The 20,877-nt window shown below is 36.1% G+C and overlaps 1 protein-coding gene across 1 annotated transcript in view; it reads left to right on the plus strand.

Annotated features, from left to right (window-relative positions):
* Positions 1-20,877, plus strand: part of LOC123536119 (uncharacterized) — a 63,915-nt gene that overhangs the window by 27,734 nt on the left and 15,304 nt on the right. The window contains exons 7-17 of the mRNA XM_053528715.1: positions 1,349-1,396; positions 2,946-3,068; positions 5,406-5,519; positions 10,800-10,903; positions 11,285-11,382; positions 12,048-12,189; positions 13,928-14,074; positions 14,795-14,922; positions 16,134-16,305; positions 18,886-19,026; positions 19,604-19,731. Of these exons, the coding sequence (XP_053384690.1) occupies positions 1,349-1,396; positions 2,946-3,068; positions 5,406-5,519; positions 10,800-10,903; positions 11,285-11,382; positions 12,048-12,189; positions 13,928-14,074; positions 14,795-14,922; positions 16,134-16,305; positions 18,886-19,026; positions 19,604-19,731 (1,345 nt within the window). The remainder of the gene's footprint in view (positions 1-1,348; positions 1,397-2,945; positions 3,069-5,405; positions 5,520-10,799; positions 10,904-11,284; positions 11,383-12,047; positions 12,190-13,927; positions 14,075-14,794; positions 14,923-16,133; positions 16,306-18,885; positions 19,027-19,603; positions 19,732-20,877) is intronic.

Here is a 20,877-nt window from a genome sequence, read left to right on the forward strand (position 1 = left end):
GTCCAGTCCATATCTTTGTCATCCATGGATGGATTTTCAAATATCTTGGCATGAATGTGTACCACAGTAAGACAACGTGTCGCACGCAAGACCCAGGTCCGTAGCTCAAAGGTCAAGGTCACACTTAGACGTTAAAGGTCATATTTCATGATAGTGCATTGATGGGCGTGTCCGGTCCATATCTTTGTCATTCATGCATGGATTTTAAAATTATTGGGCATGAATGTGTACCACAGTAAGACGACGTGTTGCGCGCAAGACCCAGGTCCGTAGGTCAAAGGTCCTAAACTCTAACATCGGCCATAACTATTCATTCAAAGTGCCATCGGGGGCATGTGTCATCCTATGGAGACAGCTCTTGTTTGACTTAGTGAAAGAAAATACCGGAAGATAAATTGACAACTTTTTGGAAGTTCAGATAAAATCTACATAGTAAGATTTTAAGTAAGTCTATAGCTTTTTTAAAACTGACATGGTAGTTGCACCACTAGATTGTGTTTATTAAGTTTCCCCCTTTTCTTGAAATTATCAAAGCTACGGCCTTGGAAATGTTTTCACCTGTTGAACGTCATTAAATGGGGTCAGAACTATCTTTCATCGTAGCCCTTTCTGGTAAAAAACAAACATGGTCATGAATTGTTAGAAAAAGAAAACTTTCAATCACTGTCTTCTTCTAAACCACCAGTCGAATTTTGAAATAATTCCACAGAAATGTTGCTGTGGTGACACTCTTCCATAACTTATAAAGCCATCTAAACTTGTTGAAAAAGAAACTTGGCTGCTGGGTTGGGGTGCTACTTTTCCCCAAAATATCGCTATGAAAAACTTCAGATATCTTCTTCACCAGTTTTTGAAGACAACTGCCTCAGTAATTTAGTAGTAGAGCGTCCGCTTTGAGTGCGGGAGGTCGTGGGTTTGATCCCCATACCAAAGACGTAAAAAATGGTACTAGTTGTTTCCTTGCTTGGGGCACAGCATTAAGAGGATCGTGCTAGGACTGGTCAGCCCAGTATCAGTATAATTTGACTGGGTGGGGTGTCATGCCACATGTCTACGGCGTGATATTCCAGTGAGGCAGCATTGTAAAGTTGGGCATTGTGCTCACTGCTACAAGTAGACACCGTCGTTTATATGACTGAAAAATTGTTGAAAATGACATTAAATCCGAAAACACACACACACACACACACACAGTTGGCAGATATATTTCTTGACTGTATAGTTTCCAGTTTGAGCATTCTAGGACCATGATGGCCCACTTGATTTAAATGAAATGTTAGTCATAGCGTAGTTTGTAAAATAATAAACTTCATTGTCAAACCAAGGTATTTTTCTATCTTATTTTAAGAACCAGTCAAGCCAAATAAGAGAAAGAAGACTACCCATGATTCTACTGGTAAGTACTACTGCATTCACTGTATTGTATATACTACTGGTATCCAGTCAGAAAGTTTTTACTAAATTTTAAATATTTTCTACCTTTCATTCTAGTATGGGTTGGAGTTCTGTTAAATTGTTTCAAATTCTAATAATTTTAACAAATTCTTGTTTAACTTTACATATAGCATGATTATCAGTTTTCTAAACCATGATTTCACTGAATGTAGAACAAAATCAACCTTGGATAAAATCCCATTGAGTTAGACTATAAGGATCTTAAATGTTTGGCTGTATAAGACAGATTTTTCTGACCTGAGGGACAGCTTGGAATAGGAGAGATCGCCGTGACGTCACGCGTTAACATCTGTTAATCTGGTGGTTGGCAAAACAAATGTTTTTAACACCGTTTGCGTATTGAATCAGAATTTTTAATTTTTAATAACTTTTTTGCTCATTTATGGATTTTCAAAATTCAAAAAGATTTGAAATACTAACGATCTTCATATTTTTGTATCCAAATATCTTTTTTCAAATAATAACCGTTTTAAATGACATATAATTTTAAAAGCGGCGTAGTGATTTTCACAACCTTTAGAAAAACAGTGTAAGTTAAGCGTTCATAATTAATCCATTTTATTTCGAAATAACAATTAAAAGTAATCAATAAATTGCTTGTTTTATAACCTTTCCATTGATCAAAAAATTATGTATGTAATTTGTGTTTTAAGAAAGTTTAGACCGTTAGAAAAACATCACTGTTTACAAAAAACATGGACGATCGGCTTCTGCCCACCCGATCACTGTCTTATCAGTTCTAAAAATAGAAAATACACCGGATTTGTATACAAACACAATCTCTCCTATAAAAAATGATTACTAACAGGGTTTTTTGTTTGTCCATGCCTACCCGAAGGTTGGGAATACATGTCCAGCACATGTAAGATCATCTTTCTTGCCTGTCATTGCTGTATGTTCAAAGATAATGTATGTCATAACAATTAATGGTGTATGTAGTTTATGCACAACCTATAGCTTGCCTTTTCCCTAGGGAAAAGCTAAGGTTATCTACAGCTGAGATATTATTGATTTTCTGTAAAAGCACAATTTTTTGCAATTTTTGCGAAATTGAAACTTTGAGTTCATGAGGTATAATATTCACAAATTTGTAAAAATGGTCGCTACTTGAATTTGAATTATACTAAAGGTGAATATTTACACAAGGATTTATTTTTGCAAGATGTAGGGCCGAGCGATTATAGTGAAAATTAAATCCTCACGAAAATTTCTTCTTTTACAGTGGGCAAGAAAAAAGCCTCCTTCGATTGGTTTGTTTAAAAGTTAATATTATAAAAAAAAATTACATTAAAATCGAACAAGAATTGGTAAAAAAAGCTTGATGAAGAATATTTTTTAAAGTTACCTATAAAAGGGTTTAAAGACAAGAAGGAGGGAGAGTCCACCTTGGTCAGATTGAACATAGGGGATTTTGTTCATATTCCATTTCACTATCACTCAATTGCATTTACACAAATACAAGTTCTGTGTCTAACTTGCACTATTTACAGTATCACAGACATTTATTATTGGAAAGTCAAAGGTTCCTGAGCACTGGAAGACAGCATTTGTCTTAATGAACACTAACGATGTACCAGAGGACCTCACACCAGATGATTTTATCAAAGTGCCAGGTAAAAACAGATGCAACTTTAACCCTGATCATGCTGGACACTATTCATTTTGCTTTTGCAACCAGTGTAGATCATGATCAGCCTGCACATCTGTGCAGTCTGATCATGATATGCACTGTTCACCATTCAGTAAGTATCTTTTTGTTATGCACTCCTTTTTAACATTTAATGGTACTGTCCAAATTGAAAAATGGACAAGTTCATTATAGAAAATAAGCAGGGTAAGGGTTAATATTTATTTTGTGCCCCCTTTGAAGAAGGGGGTATGTTGCATGTTATTTTTAGCTCGACTATACGAAGTATAAGGAGAGCTATCCTACTCGCCCCGGCGTCGGCGTCTTTCCGTGTCCCCACCTTGGTTAAAGTTTTGGTGCACTTTCTCTTTTTTCAACTTATCTCTGTAATTACTTGATGGATTTGATTCAAACTTGAAATACTTATTCCTCATCATCTGACATAAGGGCCATAACTCTGGCACCAATATTTCATGAATTATCCCTCTTTTCACTTAGATTTTCAGGTTAAAGTTTTGATGCACTTTCACTCTATCTCTGTTATTACTGAATGGATTTGAGTCAAACTTAAAATAGTTGTTCAGCATCATCACCCACATCATATGACACAAGGTGCATAACTCTGGCACCATTTTTTCATGAATTATTCCCCCTTTTTACATGTACTTAGAATTTCAGGTTAAAGTTTTGGTGAACTTTCACTCTACCTCTGTTATTACTGAATGGATTTGATTCAAACTTAAAAATAGTTGTTCAGCATCATCACCCACATCATATGACACAAGATGCATAACTCTGGCACAATTTTACATGAATTATTCCCCTTTTTACTTAGAATTTCAGGTGAAAGTTTTATGCACTTTCACTCTATCTCTGTTATTACTGAATGGATCTGATTCAAACTTAAACAATTGTTCAACATCATTACCCTTATCATATGACACAAGGTACATAACTCTGGGACCAATCTTTCATGAATTATTTCCCCTTTTTACTTAGAATTTGAGGTTAAAGTTTTGATGCACTTTCACTCTGTCTCTGTTATTACTGAATGGATTTGATTCAAACTTAAAATAGTTGTTCAATATCATCACCCACACCATATGGTGCAAGGTGCATAACTCTGGCACCAATTTTTCATTATTATTCCCTCTTTTTGCTTAGAATTTTATGTTAAAGTTTTGATGCACTTTCACTCTGTCTCTGTTATTACTGAATGGATTTGATTCAAACTTAAAATAGTTGTTCAGCATCATCACCCACACCATATGACACAAGGTGCATAACTCTGGCACCAATATTTAATGAATTATGCCCCTTTTTGCTTAGGATATACTTATATAGTGTTTTGATACATTTTATTTTTACCTCTCTTATTACTTTAAGTTGATATTTTTGACTCAGGCCATTGTGTAATATCTTCATCCACAATTGGGGTCATTAAACACTCCAGTGACAGCTCTAGTTTCCTCAGATGTGCCCAGTTTCACTATCCAGCATCGAAATAGTCGAGCGCGCTGTCTCCTGTGACAGCTCTTGTTTTTATATTGCTTTATACCTATTATTACTGCTATGTATTATTCCCTCAAAAAAAAAAAAAATGGGATACAGAAATGCCTAATTTGTGTTGACATATTTTGCAGTTATTTTAATGTCACCAACAGAAAATTATGTGGTTTTGGCCACAACACCTATTTTGTTGTGATATGAATTTGTGGATTTCAGATAAAAGGTAAGCCCCCACAAAGAATAAAGGGGGATCTCAGGGTCCTTCCATTTAGAACTGTTTGCTTCAGACCACTATAGCAGGGAAAAATCTCCACCTCCCTGCCCATTCATAACTTTATCATGACATCACAGTATATTAGGGGTTCTAATTGACCAATCAGAGAGCAGCATTTTCGAGTACCTGCCAGTTTCCACTTGGGTATAACGAAGTATATTTACAATGAACATATAGTGACTTTAGAAATAAATATCACACTACTTTAGAAATCAAATTAAGATTTTTCACTGCACATGTCCCAGATGATGCTACAGACAACAAAACTTTGAAGTTTCATTGAAATATTGTTTCAATGTAATACCTTTATTTTAGTTAAAAGTTTGAGATTTTACACAGGGAGTCTATGATAAAGTCCGAGTAAAATATAATTAATACCCAAGTGAAGTAAGTATCATTCCACAATGTTTTGGACATGTTAAAATTATGAATTACGAAATCCTCAGTTGAGGTATTTGCACTGAGATATTGAAAGGAATTGTTTAATAATTTTATGTATGGATTTTATTAAACCGTTGCTATCTTTCAAAATTGATGTAGAGCCAAAGAAGAGACAGATAAAGTTAGAAATTCCTGATGAGACAGATGAAATAAATGATTTGGATTCAGAAGATGAACTGGAAGATTCCGATGCTGACCCTGGATGGACACCAGGTTAGTTTGAAAAATTCTGTCCAGGGTATTTTGTAAATTAATTATTTTCTTAGATACCAGGCAGATCTTTTCTATGTTTTTGCTGGTACTGGAATATAAGACTATTTCGCTGGTGAAAATACCTGGCTAAAGGGTAACTGAAGACGTAAACAAGGCTCTGCGGAGTTATCGCTAAACAGTTATACAAGGGCAGATATTTCCATCCGCACCTTAGACTGGTCATAGATTTTTTTTTAGCTCGACTATTCAAAGAATAGTAGAGCTATTGGACTCGCCCATGCATCCATGTCAGCTTCTGCATCCTTGTATTGATTTGGTTAAGCTTTTGTATGTAAGCTGGTATCTCAGTAACCACGTATGGGAATGGATCGAAACTTCACATACTTATTCACTGTGATAAACTGACTTACATTGCACAGGTTCCATAACTCTATTTTGCTTTTTACAAAATTATGCCCTTTTTTTGACTTAGAAATTTTTGGTTAAGGTTTTGTATGTAAGCTGGTATCTCAGTACTCACTAATGGGAATGGATTTGAAACTTCACACAATTGTTCACTGTCATGATCTGACATGCACTAAGCAGGTCCCATAACTCTACTTTTTTTTTTTTCAAAATTATGCCCCTTTTTCCACTTAGCATTTTTGGTTAAGTTTTTGTATATAAGCTGGTATCTCACTTATGGGAATTAATTGAAATTTCACACACTTGTTCACTGTCATGATCTAACATGCACTGTGAAGGTCCCATAACTCTACTTTGCATATTTACAAAATTATTCCCCTTTTTCAACATAGCAATTTTGGTTAAGGTTTTGTATGCAAGCTGGTATCTCCGTACTCACTTATGGGAATGGATTGAAACTTCACACACTTGTCAACTGTCATAAGCTGATATGAACTGTGCAGGTGCCATAACCCTGTTTTGCATTTTTACAAGATTATGCCCCTTTTAAAGCTCATCTGATTTTTTGAGGAAAAAAATGATGAGTTACTGTCATCACTTGAGCGGCATCGGCTTTGCCTGGTTAAGTTTTATATTTAGGTCAACTCTTTCTCCTAAACTATCAAAGCTGTTGCTATGAAACTTGCAACACTTGTTCATCATAAGCTGACCCTGTACAGCAAGAAACATAACTCCATCCTGCTTTTTGCAAGAATTATGGCCCCTTTTGGACTTTGAAAATCAGATTTCTTGGTTAATTTTTAGCTCGACTTTTCGAAGAAAATGTAGAGCTATTGCACTCGCCCCGGCGTCGGAGTCACCGTTGGTTAAAGTTTTTGATAAGTCAAATATCTCTGTTACTATCAAAGCTATTGACTTGAAACTTAAAGTAGTTATTTACTATCAAAGTCTACACCAGGAGAAACAATCCCCATAACTCTGATTTGAATTTTGACAGAATTATGCCTCTTTTTAACTTAGAATTTTTGGTTAAAGTTTTTGATAAAGTCAAATATCACTGTTACTATCAAAGCTATTGACTTGAAACTAAAAATACTTATTAACTTTCAAAGTCTACACCAAGAGAAACAATCCCCATAACACTGAATTGAATTTTGACAGAATTATGCCCCTTTTTAACTTAGAATTTTTAGTTAAAGTTTTTGATAAAGTCAAATATCTCTGTTACTATCAAAGCTTTTGACTTGAAACTTAAAATACTTATTTATCATTAAAGTCTACACCAGGAGAAATAATCCCCATAACACTGATTTGAATTTTGACAGAATATGCCCCTTTTTAACTTAGATTTTTTTTGTTAAAATGTTTGATAAAGTCAAATATCTCTGTTACTATTAAAGCTTTTGACTTGAAACTCAATAGTTATTTACTATCAAAGTCTACACCAGGAGACACAATTCTCATAACTATAATTTGAATTTTAATGGAGTTATGCCCCTTTTTAACTTGGATTTTTTTTTTTACTGGCAAAGCTCAAATTCAGAGTCAAGCACTGAGAAAAGTCGAGCGCGTTGACTTACAGACAGCTCTTGTTATGTTTAGGTCAGCTTTTCTCATAAACTATCAAAGCTATTGCTATGAAGCTCGCAACACTTGTTCACCATCGTAAGCTGACCCTGTACAGCAAGAAACATAACTCCATTCTGCTTTTTGCAAGAATTATGGCCCCTTTTGGACTTAGAAAATCAGATTTCTTGGTTAATTTTTATGTTTAGGTCAGCTTTTCTCATAAACTATCAAAGCTATTGCTATGAAACTTGCAACACTTGTTCACCATCATAAGCTGACCCTGTACAGCAAGAAACATAACTCCATCCTCATTTTTGCAAGAATTATGGCTCCTTTTGGACTTAGAAAATCAGATTTCTTGGTTAATTTTTATGTTTAGGTCAGCTTTTCTCATAAACTATCAAAGCTATTGCTATGAAACTTGCTACACTTGTTCACCATCATAAGCTGACCCTGTACAGCAAGAAACATAACTTATCCTGCTTTTAGCAAGAATTATTGCTCCTTTTGGACTCTAGAAAATCAGATTTCTTGGTTAAATTTTATGTTTAGGTCAGCTTTTCTCATAAACTATCAAAGTTATTGCTTTAAAACTTGCAACTCTTGTTCACCATCATAAGCTGACCCTGTACAGCAAGAAACATAACTCTGTCCTGCTTTTTGCAAGAATTATGGCCCCTTTTCGACTTAGAAAATATCAGATTTATTGGTTAAGTTTTATGTTTAGGTAAACTTTTCTCCTAAACAGTTAAACTACCAAAGCTATTGCTTTGAAACTTGCAACAGTTGTTCACCATCATAAGCTGACTCTGTACATCAAGAAACAACATAACTCCATCCTGCTTTTTGCAAGAATTATGGCCCTTTTTGGACTTAGAAAATCATGGGTAGGACAATTTTTCTATTTTACAAAAACAAAATCAGATGAGCGTCAGCACCTGCAAGGCGGTGCACTTGTTGACTTTTGTCTTCATTCAATTGACAAGGCTGTTGAATAGTGGAGCGTTGCTGTCCTCCAACAGCTCTTGTTCTTGCATGCCGTATTCTTTAACTAATTGAATAAATCAAGTTAAATGAATGTATTTCTCCTGTGCACTATCTTGTAGTGGCATATGAATTTATGCATGCATTGATAAGTTGTAGAATGTGAGTCATTTTACACCCAAGAATGTAAGAAGAGTTTTTCTAGCAGTGGCAAAAACACAGTGAAATCCAGTCTGGCATGCAAGAAAAAAGCTCACGTTACACCCCAGGGTTGTAAAGTCGGGGTATATATGTCAGTTGTGTATAAAAGCATACAAAGCGTCAGTTGTTTGTGAAGTGTACATGTCATTTGTTGTGTAGAAAGTAGATTATGGTGTAAAGTTACGTAAATCCGTGTCTTGGTTTTTGGTTTAAAGTTATTTAAACTGTTTATAGGTTTATGGTGTAAAGTTATTTAAAGTGTATGTAAGTTTAAGGTGTAAAGTTATGTAAACTGTTCGAAGGTTTATGGTGTAAAGTTATGTAAACCGTGTGTAAGTTTATGGTGTAAAGTTATGTAAACCTGTGTGTTGGTTTATTGTGTAAAGTTATGTAAACCCATGTGTTGGTTTACAGTGTAGAGTTATGTAAAGTTATGTAAACCCATGTGTTGGTTGACAGTGTAATGTTGTGTAAAGTTATATAAACCCATGTGTTGGTTTACTGGATTTTTGCAGGTCGGTTTAAGTTTGTGAACAGGGTTTTGCCCATGAAAGTGTTTGCTAATTCCTAGTTTCACGGGTGTGCTAGGCAGTGTTTTTATTTGAAACATTAAATTCGACACTGTTAGATTACACATATGCTTGCTCGCTCGTCCTACAGCAGGCCTCCTTGGTACGACAGTGATCTCCCCCTTGCATACCTTTACTGCAGCAATTTTTCCTACAATCTTAAGGTGTCATTTTTGGAACATTTACATAATATAAGTTTTATGCCGTACGTTTGGAGTGTATATATCAGGATACAAGTTATAGGACCCAGGGAAGTACCTATCAATATCTTGAACAATGACATGGGTCCTATCGCTAAGGTGACTATGTCTTAGACTAGCTGAATGTCCTTTGTTAAAACATATAGCTGGTGAGACCAAATATCTCGTATATAAAATTTTCCTCTGGCTACCTTGCCTAAATGATTCGTTTACCAATGATTCTTAAATGATTTCAATTTAATATGAGCTAGATAATTTCAGGGATCAGGCCAATCACCAAATGTTTCAAACTAACAATCTTCAATTAACAATAATTAGCTCAAACTCCTATAGTATAGGCTGGAGACTCTGTACTTGAATGGTCTTTTTGTTGAAGTTCCCGTCAGACATTGTCTTTAAATCTACAACATACGAGTCCTATCGCATAGATGCTCGGCATCTGTCCTCTTAGTAAGAAGTTACAATTCTATATGAATGCCCTGACTACTGGAATGCTCAGCGCCGATATGCTATCATATGTAGCATTCAACTACCATATAGGTATATCCCCGATGCCTTGGCTGTACTTTGCCAATAAGGCAGAACCGTCTATAAGCTGGAACTCTCCTACTATCTCTGTAGATTACCAAACTCTGGGTCTGTCTCAGCTTTCTGATGCTCAGCCTATATTTGCTATCGTCTATAGCATTCAACTACCATAAAGGTTAAACTCCTATGTGCTGGCCCTATATCTCGAAACCTTGTTGAAATTCTGCAACTTTTCTTTAGTCTATGAACTTAAAACGTCCTCTTTTTAATAATTTATCCGCCCTGACAGTGTAGTTGCAATAACTTCCTTATCAAGGTACTGGGATAAATTATTATCGGTAGTTGAATCCTCGATGTGTCTTCCTCAATCGCTGGATACCAAATGCTCTCTCTGTCATCCATCTACCTGTTTATACCTTAGCAGACGTGAGCTTTGATTGGTGCTATTTACAGAACGTGTTCTGATTGGTCCAAATTTATACATAGGAATTTACAACGAGTACTTGCTCACAAATGACCCGAATCGTATTATTAACAGCAATTCAACAATAATTATAGCAATGATAGAATGAAAAGGGAGTCAAGCACTATCTGTGCTTATGTGTAACATTATCAATATATCAAACACACAAATTATTCTGACAGTATATCTATATATCGTATATCAGAAACTAGACAAATGCAAATTGTTTTATTGAAAGTGTTACGTGAATCATGTTTTTGCTGCCTCTGTAGTCATAGAATAATCGTATAATAAATTGTTATAGAAACTAATCTTCTTGATCACCTTACAAGTGCATTTTTCTTGCCCATTGTGTATACAGACCAAGAAATGTCGGATGTAGAATCAGCACCTGAACCGGAAGAACCGGATGACGCGGATGAGGAAAGTTTAGACGACTCGGATGATGACTGGGCACCTAGAAAGGTGGGCTTCATTCTTGATCAGTTTGCCCCCCTACCTTGTTTTACAACTCTACAGCTGCATGATGACAGGCACTGACTTTGAATCTTTGTCTAATGTACCAAGATTCTTAAATGAGAATATTACACAAAGATTGCATTTACATTTGTTTTTACATATTTATAATACATGTGCACTGGCTACTATATCTGTGTAGCGAGGAACTTTGTTTGATGCAGCAGACGGTATTTTAGGCTGGAAAAGCCTATAGTCTGTTTCGTCTGTTATTAAACTATATGTAACAATTAAGTAATAATTTTTTTCCCAGACTTGCCAAAAAAGATAATGTTTTGGTCTTTATTCTTTTCTGTTGTTTATTTATTATTTATATTATTTTGTTTTAAGGGCAAGAAAACTACAGACAAGAGACCAAAACAGTTTGGATTGATAAACAGAAAAAAATCATCTTCAAAATCTGGGTCAAATTCAGCACCGCAAACAAGGTTAGTATGAACAAAGAAGTATAAAATACACAGAATGGCAACGGGCTGTAATCTCGCGTGATCTCGTGTCAGAGCGTGAATCGGCGTTATCTTAGTAAAAACAAACATCAGAGAGCATGGGTTACAATTTGTACCTTTAAGACTACATTTAAAATACATGTTAGCTTCTAAAACAACATTAGTTTAATGTGAAATAGTCTTAAGACACAAAGTACAGGTTTCTTGCCATCAAAAAAAGCGTGGTCATACGGTGATAATTAATTTACCAATGAATAATTGCTTTCGCAAACAAAATGGCGCATGGAGAAAGCGTCACTTCCAGTAAACGAGATCTCATTCAGTTATCACGGGATGTTGGCAATATTTGCTCTATATGCCTTTCAAATTGCTGATCTATTTATTTTTATAGCTCTTTGGTATGAATGAATATTTTGACGACATAAAGTCAGATTGTTACAAAATTAGTCTATTTTGCTAAATTTTGATAAGCATACACAAAGTTAAAATATTATCTAATGGTCTCTTGGAGGGGAAATCACATGATCAAAATAATCTCTAAACCAAAGTAAATTTAGGAATGATATGGGACAATATTGAAGCAGGTCTTGCTGTAAATCTGAATTTTAAAACAGAAGATGAACAAATCTATCAAATTATTATTCCAGTTTGAAAACTTCTGATGCAGCATCATCTAAGAAATCTACCCCATGGAAAGACAGCAGACCTACAGCAGTATGTAATCCTATAGTACCAGACAACCAGGCGCGTAACCTAATCATCACAGATAATACTCCCACCGCACCAGAGGTAAAATAGCTCTACTTCAGTAGAAATCTAGTGGTTATGGTTGTGGACAGCCGTTTTGGTTTCTTTATATATGTTCTTATGCTGTGAAATCATTAATTTTCGTAAATTTTATATTTGAGTCAATCCACAAAATGTAATCCCAACGAACAAGTAAAATTCCATTTCATTTTATGCTCAAAAGTTGAAATCCACAAATTCATATCCCCACAAAATTGCTGTTTTGACCAAAACCACGAAATTTCATGCCCACGAAATGAAATGATTTTACAGTATAAAAATTAAGCTGTCTTAAGACTTTAGCGACACATGTTGTTGGCGTGGGGTTTAAATTTTTGCCAAAACAGCTAGTTTATGGGGGTATAACTTTCTGGATTTCAACATTTAAAAATATGATAAACGGGGATTTTGTGTTTGTTGGGATTTTATTACTGTAAAATCATTTAAATTCGCTGGAATGAAATTTCAAGCAAATGACAAAAAAAGATGTCACTATCATGTACCACCTGTCAAATAGAGAGTTTTTATGCCCCCGAAGGGAGGCATATAGTTTTTGAACCGTCTGTCTGTCTGTCGGTCTATCAGTCTGTCGGTCTGTCCGCAATTTTCATGTCCGGTCCATATCTTTGTCATCGATGGATGGATTTTCAAATAACTTGGCATGAATGTGTACCACAGTAAGACGACATGCAGTGCGCAAGACCCAGGTCCGTAGCTCAAAGGTCAAGGTCACACTTAGACGTAAAAGGATAGTGCATTGATGGGCGTGTCCGGTCCATATCTTTGTTGTTGATGGATGGATTTTCAAATAACTTGGCATGAATGTGTACCACAGTAAGACGACGTGCAGTGCGCAAGACCCAGGTCCGTAGCTCAAAGGTCAAGGTCACACTTAGACGTTAAAGGATAGTGCATTGATGGGCGTGTCCGGTCCATATCTTTGTCATCGATGGATGGATTTTCAAATAACTTGGCATGAATGTGTACCACAGTAAGACGACATGCAGTGCGCAAGACCCAGGTCCGTAGCTCAAAGGTCAAGGTCACACTTAGACGTTAAAGGATAGTGCATTAATGGGCGTGTCCGGTCCATATCTTTGTCATCGATGGATGGATTTTCAAATAACTTGGCATGAATGTGTACGACAATAAGACGATGTGTCACACACAAGACCCAGGTCCGTAGCTCAAAGGTCAAGGTCACACTTAGACGTTAAAGATCATTTTTCATGATAGTGCATTGATGGGCATGTCCGGTCCATATCTTTGTCATTCATGCATTGATTTTAAAATAACTATGCATGAATGTGTGACACAGTAAGACGATGTGTCGCGCGCAAGACCCAGCTCCGTAGGTCAAAGGTCCTAAACTCTAACATCGGCCATAACTATTCATTCAAAGTGCCATCGGGGGCATGTGTCATCCTACGGAGACAACTCTTTTTTTTTTTGACTTTGTTAAATAAACAGTATGAAAGTCCAGTTGATAAATACACTGATTGATGCGACAAAAAATCCACATAAATTAGTTCCCTCACGAATTTTAAATGTTTCACAGTATGTGACTGTTTCAAACTCAGTTCAATAACAGTAGACCCAATACTATTGTCTCATTTCCATAAACTTGCTTGTCACATGGAAGAACTTTCCTTGGGGACTATGCCCTTTTAAATTATTTTTTTTGTTTTTTGTTGAAAATACTGAGTTTTCTTCATTTAGACTTTATTAACTTTTTATGCAGCCTGAGGTTGGAGATTTTGTGCTGGAGAAGGCTGAATGTAAAGATGGAAACATTCCATTCCTGTGGCGTTACAAAAGAGGTGGGCTCATACAGAAATATGAACGAATGGAAGAGGATGGCAAAGTTTTCTATCAGAATGTATTGAGTGTAAGTGCTGAAATGATATCTAAATACTGGGAATTTTCTGTTGAATAATTATGGATTTTCATGTATTGTATGGGACTAGTGAATCAATAAAATTAAAAGACAAATCGAAACTAATGAAGATGTCACTTTTGTTTACCTTCAGAATTGATAATCCACAATCTTATTAGGTTGTTTTGGTTGAGACTAAATAATTTTATGCCAAATTTCAGGCTTGAACAGTAGAAATTAAGAATGCTTAAGTCTGATTGATGTTGAATATTTTTTTATAAATCCAAATAAATGTTACATAAAAAAATTATCTCCAGAGGCCAGTATACTTTCTTGTTTTAGATAATTAAAAGAAGATTTTGTTCTGATTTTTTTTTCTCCTTAAAAAAATGGAGATATCTTGTGCCTGGAGGGCTATTTGAAGAATTCAAAAAGCTATTGCACTCGCCCATGTTGCGTCCCGACTTTGGTTATGTTTTGTATGTAAACTGGTATCTCGGTAACCACATGTGGAAATGGAATGAAACTTAACATGCTTGTTGAACCTGATGTTATGCTCCTTTTTTGACTCAGCAGTTTTCTTCATTTTTTACCTTATTAAGCATCGTAAAAGGGAGAAGTTTTACAACTTAAATTTTTGCCTCATTTGTACTTGTTTATGTCTATGTGAATAAAGGAGCATTGTTGCCCTCTGACAGGTGTTGTTTTAAAAATAGTGCTTGAATTTTTCAGTTCTCTGACTGGTGGGCATGTTTTGCACATAAATACCAAAAGGTGGAGACCCAAGTTCTGTTTAAATACAGAAATGTTGAGAAAGTTACACTTATAGGTGATCCCGTTGTTGAAGAGGAGACAGAACCGTAAGTTACTAACAGGATAAAAGCTAAGTTTATAAAACATGAGTTTAACCCTTAGCCTGCTGGTGGCGATTGGTTTTGCCTTTGCGACCAGTGCAGACCAAGATCAGCCTGCACATCTGTGCAGGCTGATCATGGTCTGCACTGTTCGCTATTCAGATAGTAAATTTTCAGTGAACACCCCTTCGAATAATAAATGGTATTGCCCAAACTGAATGATGAAACAGTCCATTTTAGAAATTTAGCAGGCTAAGGGTTAAATACCAGTCTAAATATGCAGCAATGCCATTGGTTAATTTGAATATTTTTGCTCAGAAACAACCAATCAGATGCTGGAGATATTTAGACTGGTCTCCAGATTAAGTGTTAGGAGGTTTAAGACTGGTTTCCAAATTCAGTTTTATTACCTCAAAACTCTTGTCTGGTCTGCTTTCGTAATTGTTTCCCCTTTTTGTTCTCAAAACATTTAAGACAATGACTTTCAGTGTAATGAACAGACTACAGTGTAACTCGATACATTGCTGGATTGCAAAGACAAGTAATGAAAAGTCTAGAGAAGTCTTGTGTGAATTTAGGATTATCTCCCTTGTTTCCTGAATGTTTCTTTTTTTGAAAATTAAGGAAGACGACTTATTGGAGAGAATTGAATCCAAACTATAACATAAGAGCAATTGCAAGCCTAAATTACCATAGCTCCCCTGAAGGGAGTTATTTGTGTGACATAATTATACTTTTTACTGATATTACAAGAAATTATGAAGAACTACTAGTATTTTCTTGAACAAAGCAGTTGTGTGGGTGTACAAATCTCTTGTAGAGACTGGGAATGTTCAGAAAACTTTTTATACCTTAGGGTGAGGTTAGGTGCACCATAAACCGGTTTAAGCTCCCCAGTGGTGGTTTTGCCACTGACTGTTCCAAGGCGGTGTTCCACTGTGTTCCTTTTATTTGTTTGTTTTGTTCTTCAGTGTTTGTTTTGTGTGAGTGTGTGTGATGGTTGTGTGTGCATCCGCATGCTAGGTTTACATTTGGGGAGGCTATGTTTAGAACTTGGCTATCCCTGTTGGGTATTAATCCTTGTTTTTATATGTTTCAAGATATAAGTGTACTGTTTATCACTAACCACTGTACAAGAGGAAGCTGCAATAATTCTTGTGTTTTAGTGTATTTCTTTCTTCGTTTTTGGGAATTTAAAATTGGCACTGTATTTACAGAGCTAAAAATCCAGCTGCACCAAAGACAGCGTCCAAATCAAACACCAGTAATACTAGTAATAACAATAAAGAATCCACCACACCAAACCAACCAGCAGATAAAATGCAAGAGCAAGAGATTTCTTCTACAACACAGGAGTCCCATGTAGATATTCCAGAACCATCATTCCAGGTATGATAACTCAGTAGCTTGTAAAATGCATTCTGATTGGCTAATGTGTTCATAAACTGTTCCACGATTGGTCAGTGTGAGTTGCTCTGGAGGACATTTGAGTATTCAGAATTTTGTAAACTGCATTTTGATTGACTGATTATATGTGATCTGAATTTCAGATAACTTGGTAGCATGCTGATTTTAGAGAAAAGGTAGCAATTAGTTAACCAGTGTAATGATTGGTAAAATATTTGTGAACAGTATTCTGATTGTTTGGTATGTTCATGATACATACTTCAATAATATATAAACTGCATGTTGCTTAGTTGTTATTCAGGAGCTATTTTTAGCTCATCTGATTTTTTAAAAAAAAATGATGAGTTATTGTCTTCACTTGAGCGGTTGTCGGCATCGGCGTCGGCGTTGCCTGGTTAAGTTTTATGTTTAGGTCAGCTTTTCTCCTAAACTATCAAAGCTATTGCTTTGAAACTTGGAATACTTGTTCACCATCATAAGCTGACCCTGTATAGCAAGAAACATAACTCCATCTTGCTTTTTGCAAGATTTATGGCCCCTTTTGTACTTAGAAAATATCAGATTTCTTGGTTAAGTTTTATGTTTAGGTCAACTTTTCTCCTAAACTATCAAAGCTATTGCTTTGAAACTTGGAATACTTATTCACCATCATAAGCAGACCCTGTACATCAAGAAACATAACTCCATCTTGCTTTTTGCAAGAATTATTGCCCCTTTTGAACTTAGAAAATCAGTTTTCTTGGTTAAGTTTTATGTTTAGGTCAGCTTTTATCCTAAACTATCAAAGCTATTGCTTTAAAACTTGCAACACTTGTTCACCATCATAAGCTGACCCTGTACAGCAAGAAACTTAACTCTATCCTGCTTTTTGCAATATTTATGGCTCCTTTTGGACTTAGAAAATATCAGATTTCTTGGTTAAGTTTTATGTTTAGGTCAACTTTTTCTCTTAAACTATCAAAGCTATTGCTTTAAAACTTGCAACTCTTGTTCACCATCATAAGCTGACCCTGTACAGCAAATAACATAACTCCATCCTACTTTTTACAATAATTATTGCCCCTTTTGGACTTAGAAAAATCATTTTCTTGGTTGAATATTATGTTTAAGTCAACTTTTCTCATAAACTATCAAAGCTATTGCTTTAAAACTTGCAACAATTTTTCACCATCATAAGTGGACACTGTACATCAAGAAACATAACTCTATCCTGCTTTTTGCAAGAATGATGGCCCTTTTTATCCCCCGCCGATGAAATCTGGAGGGGGGTATTGAAATGGCGTTGTCCGTCCGTCAGTCCGTCCGTCAGTCCGTCCGTCCGTCCGTCCGTCCGCAGCCATTTCTCAGTAACTACTTGGTAGAATTTCATGAAACTTGAAATAAACATGAACCAACATACTGCGATGATGCCCGTCAAGTTTTTTTTTTGATTGGTCAATTTCCCTCAGAGTTATTGCCCTTGATTTAATGAAAAATGTCCGTCTGCAGCTATTTCTCAGTAACTAACAGGTAGAATTTCATCAAATTTGAAGTAGACATGGACCAAGATACTGTGCTGATGCCCGTCAAGTTTTTTTTTTTGATAGGTCAATTTCCGTCAGAGTTATTGCCCTTGATTTAATGAAAAATGTCCGTCTGCAGCCATTTCTCAGTAACTAGCAGGTAGAATTTCATCAAACTTGAAACAGACATGAACCAAGATACTGCGACGATGCCCTTCAAGGTTTTTTTCGATTGGTCAATTTTCCGTATAGTTATTGCCCTTTAATTGTTTAAAAATCCACAGATCTGTACATAACAAACCAACCAATTGGAAGAATTTCATTAAACTTCTTTCATTCTTTTCCATGAACATTTATTATAAACATGTGATGTTGTGTACCTACACCTGGTCACCACCTTACCTTGGTCCCCCCCCCCCCCCCCCCCATTTTTTTTTTTTTTTTTTTTTTTTCATTTTTCATTTTCTATCAATATTTATAATCAACATGTAAACTGTTGTGTCCTCACCCCTCCCCCCCCCCCAGCCCCACCCAAACAAACCATTCATTTTCTTTTAATTTGATTTTGACTAATGAAATTATTTGCTTCTTGGTAACATTCTTAACTTTTTGCTGGATATATTTTTTTGCTGTTCCTCCCATCTGACCCTTTCGGCGGGGGATTCCAATTCATCGAATTTGCTTGTTAGACTTAGAAAATCATGGGTAGGACAATATTTCTATTATTCAAAAAAAATCAGATGAGCGTCAGCACCCGCAAGGCGGTGCTCTTGTTAGATTAGTTATGGAAGTATGTTTGTGACATAGGAAAGAGCTGTGACATAGCTTGGTTTTGATTTAATTTTAAACGCTGAATTGTGTTTGATAAACCATTTCCAGGTTGGCCAGTATGTTCTAGATATGAAAGACAAGAGAAGCATCAAATTTTATTAACTGCTTTGTGATTGGCTAATCATCCATAGACTATTTGGCCAGTACATGCTGGATATGAAAGACAAGAGAGGCATTTAATTATGTAAACTGCTTTGTAATTGGCTAATTATTGATAAACTGTTTTCAGATTGGGCAGTTTGTGCTGGATATGAAAGACAAGAGAAATGTGGACAATTTTCCTATATGGAAGATTGAAAGTCAGATTCTTCTCAAGAAATATGAGGCAGTGATCAAAAATGGAAGACTGTTACATAAACCTGTCAAAACTGTGAGTTGTGAGAACAAATATATAAGATGTGGTGTGAATGAAAATTGAGAGTGAGAAAAATGTTTGCGCTAGGCTTTAGATGTTGTAATTTATTCTATAGGTAGTTGGCCCACTAGCTCAGTACTAGTTGGCAGAGTTCAGGTCTAAGAATTGCGAGGTCATGAGTCCAATCTACGGGCAAGGTGTATGTTTTCCATGATCATTTGATCATTTGTGTCAGGAGTCATGTTGTTCTTCACCTCTGAGTTATGTGGAGAAGTTGGCAGTTACATGTTGAGAAAAGGAGAGTACTGGTACAGAATCCAGGAAGTCTGGCTATGTTTGCTCGATATTGCATCACTGAAATAGTGTGGAAAAGTGGAGCAAAACCCAGAAAAAAGCAAAACAAATACTTCTATAATTAGGTGTTAAACTGCATAGCGCTTAAGTAACAGAACAAACTGTCCAATAGTGTTTGTTAAATGACATATCAAGGTACACCATTAAAGTTTATTAGATTCTTGTGTGAGTCGATGACAGGAATTTTTTGCAAAGTAAGATAAATGGCTTGAATGATAGTTGCATTTATTTTTTCCAGTATCGTGGTTATAGAGAAATCAGCAAGCATTATTTACCTGTGAAAGTGAATCGTTGTCTGGACATCCCTGGTGAAGAACATGTGGAGGTCACTGAAGACACAAAGCCAAAGATTACTGTCAGCTCAAGGTCTGTTGTAGCTATCTGTAGAAGTAGTGTGAAACTTCAAACTTTTCCTTTAGGCTTAAAACTTCTGTTACACTGGGGGGCCTCCATGGCTTAGTCGTTAAGGTCACTGACTTCAGATCACTTGCCCCTCATTGATTTGGGTTCGAGCCTCACTTGGGACGATGAATTCTTCATGTGAGGAAGCAATCCAGCTGGCTTATGGAAGGTTTGTGGTTCTACCAAGGTGCCTGCTCGTAATGAAATACTGCACGGAGGGGCAGCTGGGATCTTCCTCCACCATCAAAGCTGGGAGTCACCATACAACCTATAATTGTTTCAATGCGACTTTAAACCCAACAAAAAACAAAACAAAATGTGTTACACTGGATTCTAATCTGCATTGTCCTGTAAGAAAAGAGTTTTCTATGGGTGAGTGGTTAAGCTTCCTGATTCAGATCACTCGGCTCTCACCTCTGTAGCCTAGTGGTAGAGTGCCCACTTTGAGTGTGGGAGGTCGTGTGTTCGCTCTCTGGCTGCATCATGCCAAAGAAATGAAAAAAAGTAGCAAGTAGCTGCCACACCTGGTGCTCAGCATTAAGAGGATAGTTCGAAGACTGGTCAGCCTGGTGTCAGTTTAATTTGACTGGGTGGGGTATCATGTCAGATGTCTGCGCGGTAATATTCTGGCGAGGCAGCACTATAAAGTTCTGCATTGTGCTTACTGCTACAGGTAGACACCATCCTTAATATGACTGAAAAATTGTTGAAAAAGACACTGAACACATTGAGGAAGGCTTCCAACGGCTTGCAGAGAGTGGTTTTGCCCACATCTTTCATTAAAAAAGTGGAAATTGTGTGATTTAAAGAAAGATATGTTGTACGCGTTCTAAGCAAAATAGTGTTATTTGAGCAAAATTTATTTTCTATTGAAATAAAAAGAAGTGCCTTTTTAGAGGAGAGTATGGATTATCTGACAATAATTCTGTTCAGAAAGAGCTTAGTGAAATATTAAAACTGGGGAAATCATGACAGGAAATTGGACTACTATTAGAAAAAAGATGTAGCCATTTAGATATTATCAGTTTTACAAAATAGCATTTATTTTTGGGCACTGTGACATCTTCATTCTTCCCACTTTTTAGGATTGACCAAATGTAGATTTGTTGA

This window comes from Mercenaria mercenaria, chromosome 17, assembly GCF_021730395.1.
Source record: "Mercenaria mercenaria strain notata chromosome 17, MADL_Memer_1, whole genome shotgun sequence".
NCBI lineage: Eukaryota > Metazoa > Mollusca > Bivalvia > Venerida > Veneridae > Mercenaria > Mercenaria mercenaria.